General features: G+C 45.2%; 1 protein-coding gene across 2 annotated transcripts in view; it reads left to right on the top strand.

The window, feature by feature from the left end:
- Window positions 1-15,704, top strand: part of LOC115163572 (seizure protein 6 homolog) — a 146,162-nt gene that overhangs the window by 59,677 nt on the left and 70,781 nt on the right. For both annotated transcript variants that reach the window (XM_029715567.1, XM_029715566.1), the window contains exon 2: window positions 14,862-15,629. In XM_029715567.1, the coding sequence (XP_029571427.1) occupies window positions 14,862-15,629 (768 nt within the window). The remainder of the gene's footprint in view (window positions 1-14,861; window positions 15,630-15,704) is intronic.

The raw sequence follows: 15,704 nt of genomic DNA, 5'->3' as shown, positions 1-15,704 counted from the left end.
TAATAACACTACATGGGACAAGACCGTAATAACACTACACGGGACAAGACCCGTAATAACACTACACGGGACGAGACCAGTAATAACACTACACGGGACAAGACCCGTAATAACACTACACGGGACGAAACCAGTAATAACACTACACGGGACGAGACCAGTAATAACACTACATAGGACAAGACCCGTAATAACACTACACGGGACAAGACCCGTAATAACACTACACGGGACAAGACCCGTAATAACACTACACGGGACAAGACCCGTAATAACACTACACGGGACGAGACCCGTAATAACACTACACGGGACAAGACCCGTAATAACACTACACGGGACGAGACCAGTAATAACACTATACGAAACGAGACCAGTAATAACACTACACGGGACGAGACCAGTAATAACACTACATGGGACGAGACCCGTAATAACACTACACGGGACAAGACCCGTAATAACACTACACGGGACAAGACCCGTAATAACACTACACTGGACAAGACCCGTAATAACACTACACGGGACAAGACCAGTAATAACACTACATGGGACGAGACCAGTAATAACACTACACGGGACAAGACCCGTAATAACACTAAACGGGACAAGACACGTAATAACACTACATGGGACAAGACTGTAATAACACTACACGGGACAAGACCCGTAATAACACTACAGGGGTCAAGACCCGAAATAACACTACACGGGACGAGACCAGTAATAACACTACACGGGACGAGACCCGTAATAACACTACACGGGACAAGACCCGTAATAACACTACACGGGACGAGACCTGTAATAACACTACACGGGACGAGACCAGTAATAACACTACACGGGACGAGACCAGTAATAACACTACACGGGACAAGACCCGTAATAACACTACACGGGACGAGACCAGTAATAACACTACATGGGACGAGACCCGTAATAACACTACACGGGACGAGACCAGTAATAACACTACACGGGACGAGACCAGTAATAACACTACATAGGACAAGACCCGTAATAACACTACACGGGACAAGACCCGTAATAACACTACACGGGACAAGACCCGTAATAACACTACACGGGACAAGACCCGTAATAACACTACACGGGACGAGACCAGTAATAACACTATACGAAACGAGACCAGTAATAACACTACACGGGACGAGACCAGTAATAACACTACACGGGACAAGACCCGTAATAACACTACATGAGATGAGACCGGTAATAACACTACACAGGACGAGACCAGTAATAACACTACATGGGACGAGACCAGTAATAACACTACACGGGACAAGACCCGTAATAACACTACACTGGACGAGACCAGTAATAACACTATATGGGGCGAGACCCGTAATAACACTACACGGGACAAGACCCGTAATAACACTACACTGGACAAGACCCGTAATAACACTACATGGGACAAGACTGTAATAACACTACACGGGACAAGACCCGTAATAACACTACAGGGGTCAAGACCCGAAATAACACTACACGGGACGAGACCAGTAATAACACTACACGGGACGAGACCAGTAATAACACTACACTGGACAAGACCCGTAATAACACTACACGGGACAAGATCAGTAATAACACTACATGAGACGAGACCAGTAATAACACTACACAGGACGAGACCAGTAATAACACTACACGGGACGAGACCAGTAATAACACTACACGGGACAAGACCCGTAATAACACTACACGGAACGAGACCAGTAATAACACTACATGGGACGAGACCCGTAATAACACTACATGGGACGAGACCAGTAATAACACTACACGGGACAAGACCCGTAATAACACTACACGGGACAAGACCCGTAATAACACTACACGGGACAAGACCCGTAATAACACTACACGGGACAAGACCCGTAATAACACTACACGGGACGAGACCAGTAATAACACTATACGGGACGAGACCAGTAATAACACTACATGGGACGAGACCAGTAATAACACTACACGGGACGAGACCCGTAATAACACTACACGGGACAACACCCGTAATAACACTACACGGGACGAGACCAGTAATAACACTACAGGGGATGAGACCAGTAATAACACTACATGGGACGAGACCAGAAATAACACTACACGGGACGAGACAAGTTATAACACTACACGGGACGAGACCAGTAATAACACTACACGGGACGAGACCAGTAATAACACTACACGGGACGAGACCAGTAATAACACTACACGGGACGAGACCAGTAATAACAGGTGCACACTAACACGGTAACCGATACAACAGAGCACAGGTACTCACCAGACCAACGGACATGGAACAATAATCAACAAGGACAATGGGGAACAGAGGGCACATATATACACATACTAATCAGGGGGAATGGGAACCAGGTGTGTGTAATGAGACAAGACGGGTCCGGGGTTGGTGGTAATGGTCCAGTTCAGTGACGCCTAAAAGGCGTAGATCTCCGGAGCTGGTGAACGGAATGAGCAGCAGGATCAGAGGGATCTGTGACAGTGTGTCCAAACTTTTGACTGGTACTGTATATATATATATATATATAACCCTGGACAAGCACACCTGATTATAGATATAAATATCAAACCAGATAATTTAACTGTGCCTACAGATGTTTGATCTTAATTTGATCACACTGTTGCAATGCAGGAAATGTAAAACTTGTGGTGTATTTGAGTTTTAAAAAGGCTTCTGAAGTTTGTCATTTCCATTTTGAAATTTCAGACATGATTTTCCCTCACGGAAAATGTATCAACCTCTACAAAAATGTCCGTTAATTATAATACACATAACAATTCACATTTCCTGTTGCTGCTGGATTATTTTACTACTGTAGCAAACTGGCTCAATCCTACATCTGTATAAAGGATTATATTCCTATTGTAGGAAACTGGCTCAATCCTACATTGGTATAAAGGTTGGAGCATATACAGAATGATCATGAAGAAGGGATTGGATAGACCAGGACCAACTGTCCTCGGATACCCCCAACAGTGCACATTGCCGTTATAGCCCTGGACAAACAAACCTCATTCAGCTCATCGAGGGCTTGATGATTAATATGCAAGTTGAATCAGGTGTGCTTGTCCAGGGTTACAATAAAAATGTGTACTGTGGGGGAAACTCGAGGACCAGGGTTGGGAAACACTGAGATAGACTGAATCACCAATCGCCCTAACTCCTGAGGGAAGTTTTGAGCTCCAGTGGCAGGCAGACAGTTGACTGTGCCTGTTTGTCTGCCTGGCTGTAGAAGTGACAGAGCAGAGTTTAGCCTCTGAATCCTCCCAGATGATTGCTACACTGTGAGAGCTAGCCTAGTAGGCCCATTCTGTCTGTCTCTCAGTGCTTTGGCACAGCCAGCCAGCGAGAGAAATTAAATGAAATGAAAGCGTGTCTGGATTACAGCTTGTTAAGGGAGAGAAGAGCCTTTAATTGCCCTGGCTTTGTGCAGCTTCACAAAGAACCAACATCGCTAATCTGCAGCTCAGGGGTGAATGTTTGCAGCAAACCAAACAAAGATGTACACTAGACAGGCCTATATAGTAGAAGAAAAATAACATTTCCTGGAAGAGGATTTAGAAGGAATTGGCATAAAACTGCAGGATTTCAATTAGAGAAGCAGCTGATAGCAGAAAAACATGTATCTTAAGTATTGCAGGAGGGTGTTAGCATGATATTAAAGCACCTGGTTTTTTGATTAGTGGAAATGTGTTTGACATTTCTAGAACAGGTTGCTTTAATGTCTTCATTTTAGTTTTTTGGACATAACATATTTGTCTCTCTCACTGCAGTATTTTCTTAGTGTACAGTATACTGGTAATCTGAATCTGAGAAGATTTTACACTGCATTATTACTTTACTGCCATAGCGATGGCAGATGTTTCAGATAGCCTATTTGTTCCAAGCCTCTCCAGTTGTGATGTGGCGGTCTGGTCATCCAGGACAGTAATCTGTCTTGTCATGCACCGGTGGTATCTCTGCTCTGTCTGCACGCCTGGAAAGAAAAGCAATTGCTCAACTTTCCAACTTCAAACCAAGCTGAGCAAATCAGTCTTACACATTTTAAGGAAACGGGATTGGATAGGGTGGCAGAAACTCTAGAGAAAACCACTTGTTGAAGAGGAAGCATTTGACCAATGTGTGAACTTTAAAACATAGAGACCTGGCTGCCACAAGTGCTCAATTTGATGCCTTCCCTGATTTACATCACATTACTGTGCCGGTCTTGTCAGTCAATAGGACTCTGTTTGTGGCACATTTTTCCTGATAGAGATCTATCCAATCTTGAAATATACATGGGCTGAATCTCAATCAAAAGTCTTACCTTTCCCTGTATCCTCCTCTCACCACCATCCTTCACTGGCTGCCTACTCAAAACATCAGAAGGAAGCAAAGAATATTGCTGCATTGTTAGAGCTAGAAACAAAAGCATGCACCTGCAACAACATCTGTAAAACTGTATATGCATCCATAAAACGGATTTGATGATTTGAGATAGAAACATTGAAACAAGGACCCGTAAGAAAGAAGCATGTCCTTGTCCAAGACTGTGTTGCACTTTGTTGCAAGGGAGATAGATATCTGGTATTGGTCCTGAGCTGCTCTCTGCTCCCTCTCCTCCCCCTCCTGAGTAAAGTAGCAGGCTCAGTTCACCTCAGCAGAGTTCATCAGTGCTCTCCTCTCAGATCCATAGATCAGTACAGCTCCACTGATCGCAGGTGTCCTTGCATTCATCTAGCTGGCTTGGGCTTTGTCCCTAGTCATTAGGGAGATGAGAGAATTACCTTTTCCAAAGGTGCCTAGCTGGGTGTGATTGGGTGAGTGTAAAGGACATGGTTTTACAGGACCAGAGGGGAAATGGGCTCTTTGTGAATGTGTTTCTAGCCTCAGCCTCTATTCTCCTCTATTAGGAAGTGTTCTACCATAACCAATCAATATGAGCTATCCCCAGCCCTATATTGTCTGACTTTTGTGAAGTCAATATTACATTTCAGACATGCTACTGTCCTGGCAGAGAACTGTGTAATTGATTGTTCATACGGTATTATCTACCTACTCCTCATATTCTGAGGGAGGTAAGCAGAGCCTGTTCAGACAGGACAAGGGAACTCCAAAGCTTGAGAGAAATCAAATCAAACTGTCTTATTGTGAATGTTGCCATGCAGAACACACTATTTTGACATCTGGTTGATATTTTCTTCACACACCACTTGATTGATTTGCTCAAGGTTTGGAAGCTTCCCATTATTCTCTTCTCACTTCCTGTTTGCATGTTGAAGCAGTGTCTCGTGCAGCTGCTGTAAATGACCTTTTGTTGTATGTGATAAATTGTGTAAGATCTCAAATATATTCTATGTGCTTCAAAGAAAAACTGCTTATCATATTTTGACAGAATAAGGTTGGAGAGAAAATTTCAGCTATTTTGAAATAGACTGCTCAAAAAAATAAAGGGAACACTTAACAACACATCCTAGATCTGAATGAAAGAAATAATCTTATTAAATACTTTTTTCTTTACATAGTTGAATGTGCTGACAACAAAATCACACAAATATAATCAATGGAAATCCAATTTATCAACCCATGGAGGTCTGGATTTGGAGTCACACTCAAAATTAAAGTGGAAAACCACACTACAGGCTGATCCAACTTTGATGTAATGTCCTTAAAACAAGTCAAAATGAGGCTCAGTAGTGTGTGTGGCCTCCACGTACCTGTATGACCTCCCTACAACGCCTGGGCATGCTCCTGATGAGGTGGCGGATGGTCTCCTGAGGGATCTCCTCCCAGACCTGGACTAAAGCATCCGCCAACTCCTGGACTGTCTGTGGTGCAACGTGGCGTTGGTGGATGGAGCGAGACATGATGTCCCAGATGTGCTCAATTGGATTCAGGTCTGGGGAACGGGCGGGCCAGTCCATAGCATCAATGCCTTCCTCTTGCAGGAACTGCTGACACACTCCAGCCACATGAGGTCTAGCATTGTCTTGTATTAGGAGGAACCCAGGGCCAACCGCACCAGCATATGGTCTCACAAGGGATCTGAGGATCTCATCTCGGTACCTAATGGCAGTCAGGCTACCTCTGGCGAGCACATGGAGGGCTGTGCGGCCCCCCAATGAAATGCCACCCCACACCATGACTGACCCACCGCCAAACCGGTCATGCTGGAGGATGTTGCAGGCATCTCCAGACTCTGTCACGTCTGTCACGTGCTCAGTGTGAACCTGCTTTCATCTGTGAAGAGCACAGGGCGCCAGTGGCGAATTTGCCAATCTTGGTGTTCTCTGGCAAATGCCAAACGTAATGCACGGTGTTGGGCTGTAAGAACAACCCCCATCTGTGGACGTCGGGCCCTCATACCACCCTCATGGAGTCTGTTTCAGACCGTTTGAGCAGACAAATGCACATCTGTGGCCTGCTGGAGGTCATTTTGCAGGGCTCTGGCAGTGCTTCTCCTGCTCCTCCTTGCACAAAGGTGGAGGTAGCGGTCCTGCTGCTGGGTTGTTGCCCTCCTACGGCCTCCTCCACGTCTCCTGATGTACTGGCCTGTCTCCTGGTAGCGCCTCCATGCTCTGGACACTACGCTGACAGACACAGCAAACCTTCTTGCCACAGCTCGCATTGATGTGCCATCCTGGATGAGCTGCACTACCTGAGCCACTTGTGTGGGTTGTAGACTCCGTCTCATGCTACCACTAGAGTGAAAGCACCGCCAGCATTCAAAAGTGACCAAAACATCAGCCAGGAAGCATAGGAACTGAGAAGTGGTCTGTGGTCCCCACCTGCAGAACCACTCCTTTATTGGGGGTGTCCTGCTAATTGCCTATAATTTCCACCTGTTGTCTATTCCATTTGCACAACAGCATGTGCAATTTATTGTCAATCAGTGTTGCTTTCTAAGTGGACAGTTTGATTTCACAGAAGTGTGATTGACTTGGAGTTACATTGTGTTGTTTAAGTGTTCCCTTTATTTTTTTGAGCAGTGTATAAACATTTATTTGAATTATCACGTCGCTAAACTGCAATACACCCGTTGTGCTTGTGTGAGTCAAGTGCCCTTTATAGAATGCTGTCTGTAGCTCTGCGCTGTGTGGAAAGCTTGGTCTGTATAATGTAAAGGATAACTGGGCTAAAGCACAGTGTCTCTCTTGATCTCTGCCCACGTAATTAGTCTGCTAGCAGCACATGGCCAGAGTGTTGCCATCTCAATAGATTCATTATCATTATCATTATCTGTGTGTGTTATACTTAAGTGGGAGAAACAATCTAGCAGGAGGACAACAAATCAAAGACATTCCATTTGAGACACAGTCAGAGTTTTCTCTTTTCCTCTTTATCCTTACTAGTTTTATATCTCTAGTCCACTTTTAATATGTCCTCCATAACAGGAATGTCATTGGTCAAGATGCTCCTCACAATAAGTGTGTGTGTGACTGTGGGGGACGGGGTAGATGTTAAGGAGGAGAACTGCGCTGTTCAGGAGAGGGTGCGAGAGAGAAACCACTTTCTGAACCAGGGGTTGCTACCAAAATGATGTTCCAATAGTTTCTTCTGAACAGAGGCATTATTCTTTTCGTTCCGTTCCACTGTTCTGACCAACAAAATAAAGTTCTGAACAGGTTAGAATTTTAAAAAAGTACTGGTTTATATCGTTCCTTTCTGTTCCTTTCTAAACCTCTGAAATCATGTTTATTTTAACAATTAGCTTTATTCATCATGTTTATTTTAACAATTAAATTACTTCACAAATCACGCAGTGCGACTAGAGAAGCTTGCTATGGAGCGGGCAAGCTACAGCTCAGTGAGTTGTTTACAGACGTGATGGAAAGATAAGTGTACGGCCCGACTGGAATTTTGTTGGGAGAGAGTGAGAGAGGGTGGAGGAGGAGGCTTGGCTTTAAGCGGTGGGCATCTTGTGATGACATGCATTATCTGAATTAGGCTCAAAGAAGTATACCTACGGAGGAACGGATACTATGGAGGAACTTTGAATGTCTTTGAACTGCAGAGTTGGCATAATGTTGGACCAGAGAAGCTAGCTAGCTAACAAGCTTGTTTGTGCAGAGTGGCACCAGAATTAAAAACCCCATCTTACCTTTTGTAGTTAATAAATCCAATCTGATATGTGACAACTATAGTATCCCTAACTAGCATTGAAAAAGTTAACCTCCCTTGGCAAGTCCCACCTAGTCAACAGCCAGTGGAATCGCGTGGCGCGAAATACAAATACCTCATCAATGCTATAACTTCAATTTCTCAAACATATGACTATTTTACACCATTTTAAAGACAAGACTCTCGTTAATCTAACCATTCTCAAAAAGGATTTACAGCGAAAGCAAAACATTAGATTATGTCAGGAGAGTACCCTGCCAAAAATAATCACACAGCCATTTCAAAGCAAGCATATATGTCACAAAAACCAAAACCACAGCTAAATGCAGCACTAACCTTTGATGATCTTCATCAGATGACACTCCTAGGACATTATGTTATACAATACATGCATGTTTTGTTCAATCAAGTTCATATTTATATCAAAAACCCGCTTTTTACATTAGCATGTGATGTTCAGAACTAGCATACCCACCGCAAACTTCCGGTGAATTTACTAAATTACTCATGATTAACGTTCACAGAATACATATCAATTATTTTAAGAATTATAGATACAGAACTCCTTTATGCAATTGCGGTGTCAGATTTTAAAATAGCTTTTCGGTGAAAGCACATTTTGCAATATTCTGAGTAGATAGCCCGGCCATCACGGCTAGCTAATTTGACACCCACCAAGTTTTGCCCTCACCAAACTCAGATTTACTATAAGAAAAATTGGATTACCTTTGCTGTTCTTCGTCAGAATGCACTCCCAGGACTTCTACTTCAACAACAAATGTTGTTTTGGTTCCAAACAATCCATAGTTATATTGAAATAGCTCCATTTTATTAGTGCGTTCAGGTCACAATCCGAAGGGTGACGCGTGAGCGCATTTCGTGACAAAAAATGTCATTACCGTACTTCGAAGCACGTCAAACGCTGTTTAAAATCCATTTTATGCGATTTTTCTCGTAAAATAGCGATAATATTCCAACCGGGCGACGTTGTATTCATTCAAAGAGAGAAAGAAAAACATGGAGAATTCACATGAACGCGCATCTCCAGTGTCACTGTTCTCAGCCTGACCACTCACAAAATCTCCTGCTTTTTTTCGTCCAGAGACTGGAGAGATGTCATTCCACTTTCTGGCGCCTTCTGAGAGCCAATGGAAGCCTTTGAAAATGTCACGTTACAGCAGAGATGCTGTATTTTTGATAGAGATGCCACAGAAGGAGAACAAATTGTCAGACAGGGCACTTCCTGTATGTAATCTTCTCAGGTTTTGGCTTGCCATATGAGTTCTGTTATACTCACAGACACCATTCAAACAGTTTTAGAAACTTTAGAGTGTTTTCTATCCAAATCCACTAATTATATGCATATTCTCATTTCTGGGCAAGAGTAGTAACAAGTTTAAATCGGGTACGTTTTTTTATCCGGCCGTGCAAATACTGCCCCCTAGCCCCAACAGGTTTAATCCATTCTCTCCCTATCTTCTGAATCACGCTTGTAACGTCAGGCTACAGCTAAGCTTCGGAGGGTAGGCTACACACACACACACTAGCAAAGATTTTCAGCTGGTAGGAAAACACTGGAAGAAGTTTCTGATCGACAGAGGGAGGGCTTTTCATAGGTGCTTTCTCGTGTTTTTTTGTAGGACCAGAACAAAATAACCATAACATAAAAGAATGTTATTAACTGGTTCTCATGCTTTTAAAATAACAGTTCTGTTCCAGAACAGTAGAGATCACTTTTCTACCCGGTTCTGATTCTGTTGCTGGAAAATATGTAGTTATTTTCCGGTTTTCGGTTCTGTTCCCTAGACTGGTTCCAACCAGTTGATTTATGGCACCCTGTGTACTAGTGTTGATTCAAGAGCGAGAGCTCACCCAGGCCCAGACCCTAGGGAGACCCAGGCTACTCAGCTGAAAATGACACCATGGTGCTCAATTATTCATGGTACAGTGTAGAGATGATTTAGCCAACTTGCAGTGTGTGTGTGTGTGTGTGTGTGTGTGTGTGTGTGTGTGTGTGTGTGTGTGTACATGCACCCATGTGTGCGTGTAATGTAGTTTCAATATAAAATGCAATCTACTGGATTTCTTTAAACTGGATTGACCGTGCTTCCCTAAGAAGGGGTTTTGCTTCCATGTTTTGAAGCCTTGAGCCCAGACCTCACAGAACAGAGCAAACTAGCTCTAACCAGAATAGAAAGAGGAGTGGGAGGCCCCGGTGCACAACTGAGCAAGAGGACAAGTACATTAGAGTGTCTAGTTTGAGAAACAGACACCTCAACTGGCAGCTTCATTAAATAGTACCTGCAAAACACCAATTTCAATGTCAACAGCGAAGAGGCGACTCCAGGATGCTGGCCTTCTAGACGGAGTTCCTCTGTCCAGTGTCTGTGTTCTTTTGCCCATCTTAATGTTTTCTTTTTATTGGCCAGTCTGAGATATGGCTTTTTCTTTGCAACTCCGCCTAGAAGGCCAGCATCCCGTAGTTGCCTCTTCACTGTTGACGTTGAGACTGGTGTTTTGAGGGTACTATTTAATGAAGCTGCCAGTTGAGGACTCGTGAGGCGTCTTTATCTCAAACTAGACACTCTAATGTACTTGTCCTCTTGCTCAGTTGTGCACTCCTCTTTCTATTCTGGTTAGATCCAGTTTGCTCTGTTCTGTGAAGGGAGTAGTACACAGCGTTGTACGATATCTTCAGTTATTGGCAATTTCTCGCATGGAATAGCCTTCAGCTCTCAGAACAAGAATAGACTGATGAGTTTCAGAAGAAAGTTCTTTGTTTCTGGCCATTTTGAGCCTGTTATCGAACCCACAAATGCTGATGCTCAAGAGACCCAACTAGCCTAAAGAAGGCCAGTTGTATTGCTTCTTTAATCAGAACAACAGTTTTCAGCTGTGCTAACATAATTGCAAAAGGGTTTTCTAATGATCAATTAGCCTTTTAAAATGATAAACTGATGAATGATGAACTAACTCAATGTGCCATTGGAACACAGGAGTGATGGTTGCTGATAATGGGCCTCTGTACAAGCAGAGGACCATAGTCCCTATGCCCAAGAACATGAAGGCAACCTGCCTAAATGACTACAGACCTGTAGCACTCACATCCGTAGCCATGAAGTGCTTTGAAAGGCTGGTAATGGCTCACATCAACACCATTGTCCCAGAAATCCTAGACTCACTCCATTTGCATACCACCCAAACAGATCCACAGATGATGCAATCTCTATTGCACTCCACACTGCCCTTTCCCACCTGGACAAAAGGAACACCTATGTGAGAATGCTATTCATTGACTACAGCTCAGCGTTCAACACCATAGTACCCTCAAAGCTCATCACTAAGCTAAGGATCCTGGGACTAAACACCTCCCTCGGTAACTGGATCCTGGACTTCCTGATGGGCCGCCCCCATGTGGTGAGGGTAGGTAGAAACACATCTGCCACGTTGATCCTCAACACTGGAGCCCCGCAGGGGTGCGTGCTCAGTCCCCTCCTGTACTCCCTGTTCACCCACGACTGCATGGCCAGGCACGACCCCAAAACCATCATTACGTTTGCAGATGACACAACAGTGGTAGGCCTGATCACTGACAACGACGAGACAGCCTATAGGCAGGAGGTCAGAGACCTGGCCGGGTGGTGCCAGAATAACAACTTATCCCTCAACATAACCAAGACTAAGGAGATGATTGTGGACTGCAGGAGAAGGAGGACCGAGCACGCCCCCATTCTCATCGACAGGGCTGTAGTGGAGCAGGTTGAGAGCTTCAAGTTCCTTGTTGTCCACATGACCAACAAACTATCATGATCCAAACACACCAAGACAGTCGTGAAGAGGGCACAACAAAGCTTATTCCCCCTCAGGAAACTAAAAAGATTTGGCATGGGTCCTCAGATCCTCAAAAGGTTCTACAGCTGCAACATCGAGAGCATCCTGACTAGTTGCATCACTGCCTGGCACTTTAACCATACCTACATGTACATACTACCTCAATCAGCCTGACTAACCGGTGTCTGTATGTAGCCTCGCTACTTTTATAGTCTTGCTACTGTTATTTTTCACTGCCTTTTTGCTGTTGTTTTCATTTCTTTACTTACCTATTGTTCACCTAATACATTTTTGCACTGTTGGTTAGAGCCTGTAAGTAAGCATTTCACTGTAAGGTCTACACCTGTTGTATTCGGCGCACGTGACAAATAAACGTTGATTTGATTTGTACGCCAATGTAGATATTCCTTTAAAAATCAGCCGTTTCCAGCTACAATAGTCATTTACAACACTAACAATGTCTACACTGTATTTCGGATCAATTTGATGTTTTTTTTATGGACAAAAAATGTGCTTTTCTTTCAAAAACAAGGACATTTCTAAGTGACCCAAAACTTTTGAATGGTAGTATATACACTGCTCAAAAAAATAAAGGGAACACTTAAACAACACAATGTAACTCCAAGTCAATCACACTTCTGTGAAATCAAACTGTCCACTTAGGAAGCAACACTGATTGACAATAAATTTCACATGCTGTTGTGCAAATGGAATAGACAACAGGTGGAAATTATAGGCAATTAGCAAGACACCCCCGATAAAGGAGTGGTTCTGCAGGTGGGGACCACAGACCACTTCTCAGTTCCTATGCTTCTTGGCTGATGTTTTGGTCACTTTTGAATGCTGGCGGTGCTTTCACTCTAGTGGTAGCATGAGACGGAGTCTACAACCCACACAAGTGGCTCAGGTAGTGCAGCTCATCCAGGATGGCACATCAATGCGAGCTGTGGCAAGAAGGTTTGCTGTGTCTGTCAGCGTAGTGTCCAGAGCATGGAGACGCTACCAGGAGACAGGCCAGTACATCAGGAGACGTGGAGGAGGCCGTAGGAGGGCAACAAACCAGCAGCAGGACGGCTACCTCCGCCTTTGTGCAAGGAGGAGCAGGAGAAGCACTGCCAGAGCCCAGCAAAATGACCTCCAGCAGGCCACAAATGTGCATGTGTCTGCTCAAACGGTCAGAAACAGACTCCATGAGGGTGGTATGAGGGCCCGACGTCCACAGGTGGGGGTTATGCTTACAGCCCAACACCGTGCAGGACGTTTGAAATTTGCCAGAGAACACCAAGATTGGCAAATTCGCCACTGGCGCCCTGTGCTCTTCACAGATGAAAGCAGGTTCACACTGAGCATGTGACAGACGTGACAGAGTCTGGAGACGCCGTGGAGAACGTTCTGCTGCCTGCAACATCCTCTAGCATTTGGCGGTGGGTCAGTCATGGTGTGGGGTGGCATTTCTTTGGGGGGCCGCACAGCCCTCCATGTGCTCGCCAGAGGTAGCCTGACTGCCATTAGGTACCGAGATGAGATCCTCAGACCCCTTGTGAGACCATATGCTGGTGCGGTTGGCCCTGGGTTCCTCCTAATACAAGACAATGCTAGACCTCATGTGGCTGGAGTGTGTCAGCAGTTCCTGCAAGAGGAAGGCATTGATGCTATGGACTGGCCCGCCCGTTCCCCAGACCTGAATCCAATTGAGCACATCTGGGACATCATGTCTTGCTCCATCCACCAACGCCACGTTGCACCACAGACTGTCCAGGAGTTGACGGATGCTTTAGTCCAGGTCTGGGAGGAGATCCCTCAGGAGACCATCCGCCACCTCATCAGGAGCATGCCCAGGCGTTGTAGGGAGGTCATACGGGCACGTGGAGGCCACACACACTACTGAGCCTCATTTTGACTTGTTTTAAGGACATTACATCAAAGTTGGATCAGCCTGTAGTGTGGTTTTCCACTTTAATTTTGAGTGTGACTCCAAATCCAGACCTCCATGGGTTGATAAATTGGATTTCCATTGATTATTTTCGTGTGATTTTGTTGTCAGCACATTCAACTATGTAAAGAAAAAAGTATTAAATAAGATTATTTCTTTCATTCAGATCTAGGATGTGTTGTTTAAGTGTTCCCTCTATTTTTTTGAGCAGTATATATATATACTAGCATTGTGAAGAGAGGAACCATTCCAGGCTCCTGGTAGTCTACTGTAGGATGACAGGCTCCTGGTAGGCTGCTGTAGGATGACAGCCTCCTGGTAGGCTGTGTTAGGATGAAAGGCTCTTGGTAGGCTGCAGTAGGATGACAGGCTCCTGGTAGGATGACAGGCCTCTGGTAGGCTGCTGTAGGAAGAAAGGCTCTTGGTAGGCTGCAGTAGGATGACAGGCCTCTGGTAGGATGACAGGCCATTGGTAGACTGCTGTAGGAAGAAAGGCTCTTGGTAGACTGCAGTAGAATGACAGGCTTCTGGTAGGATGACAGGCCTCTGGTAGACTGCTGTAGGAAGAAAGGCTCTTGGTAGGCTGCAGTAGGATGACAGGCTCCTGGAGTGCTCTAAATTACATCTGAAGGTGTATAAGGGGGAGGGGAGATCCATTTAATTTCCCACACTTGACATAGGCCATCATATAGGCTCATTAAAGCAGCTAAAGAATTAATATTTACTAATTGATGAGGAGGAGTAGAAACCATTGAAATAAGCAATCACAGAGAATCTCTTTGGGCTTCACTGCCATGTGTTTTCAGAAGGGACTCTTATCAAAACCTACAGCATGTTACAGCGCTACGCTTCACTGCTTTAAACAGTTTTGGGATATTATCTTTCCTGTGTGACACAAAATGTACCTGGTATGTATGTGCTCTGTGTGTGTTGTTCCAGGCTCCTATTCTGAGGATGGGATGTCCGTCACACAGAGGGGACAGTCTGAGAATGGTGGCCCCAGCCCGTACCCCACCACACGGGACACTGACAGAGAGGTCTCCCTAGTGACAACCGCCCCGACCCTGAACGCCCACAACCACCACTCTCTCTGCAAGGGCTTCCTCTTACAGGAGTCCCTCCAAGGACAGGGGCATTTCTTTGAGGACAGTGGGGGTGTGGAGACCCACCCCGCTATGCCATCCTCAGGTCCCCACTTTGCCAGGGACCCCTCCTCCACTCACACGGTGCCACACAAGGACGCGCTAGTTTTCTCCGATGTTGCCTCAACCACTACCACTGTGGCAACAGCCACGTCACCGTTGGCAACAAAGGGCAGCGTTGCTCCAGAGGGTCGTGTCCCTGTGAATCAGAGAGTGGTGTTGACCAATGGCAGGGGAGGGAGAACAGAGGAGGAAGCTGATGCCATGGATACCCTGACCACTCCTGTCATGCACACCTCCGCTCCCTCTCCCCGCTCAAACACCCCCAACATGGCTGCTCCTATGGGTGACAGGTACTCTGAGGTCCCCACTGCATCCACCATGACTCCCCCAGCGTTGACCACTCTAGTGGAGAAGGATGCAGGGAAGTCAGAAGAACACAACATGAGCCACGCCAGGGATGGGATAGAGATTGGGACATCTGCAGTATCTGGTGCTGTGGATGAGGAGACCACTTCGACCACTATAACCACAACCACCATCATCACCACCATGCCCAACCCAGGTAATGTAACACAGCCAGGCTACACACTTGTAATGATCACCTACTCTTACCCAGAGACATCCAGATACAATATCC

Source organism: Salmo trutta, chromosome 26, assembly GCF_901001165.1.
Source record: "Salmo trutta chromosome 26, fSalTru1.1, whole genome shotgun sequence".
Taxonomy (NCBI): domain Eukaryota; kingdom Metazoa; phylum Chordata; class Actinopteri; order Salmoniformes; family Salmonidae; genus Salmo; species Salmo trutta.
The sequence above is the reverse complement of the archived record's forward strand: the minus strand, read 5'-3'. Positions and strand labels throughout refer to the sequence as shown.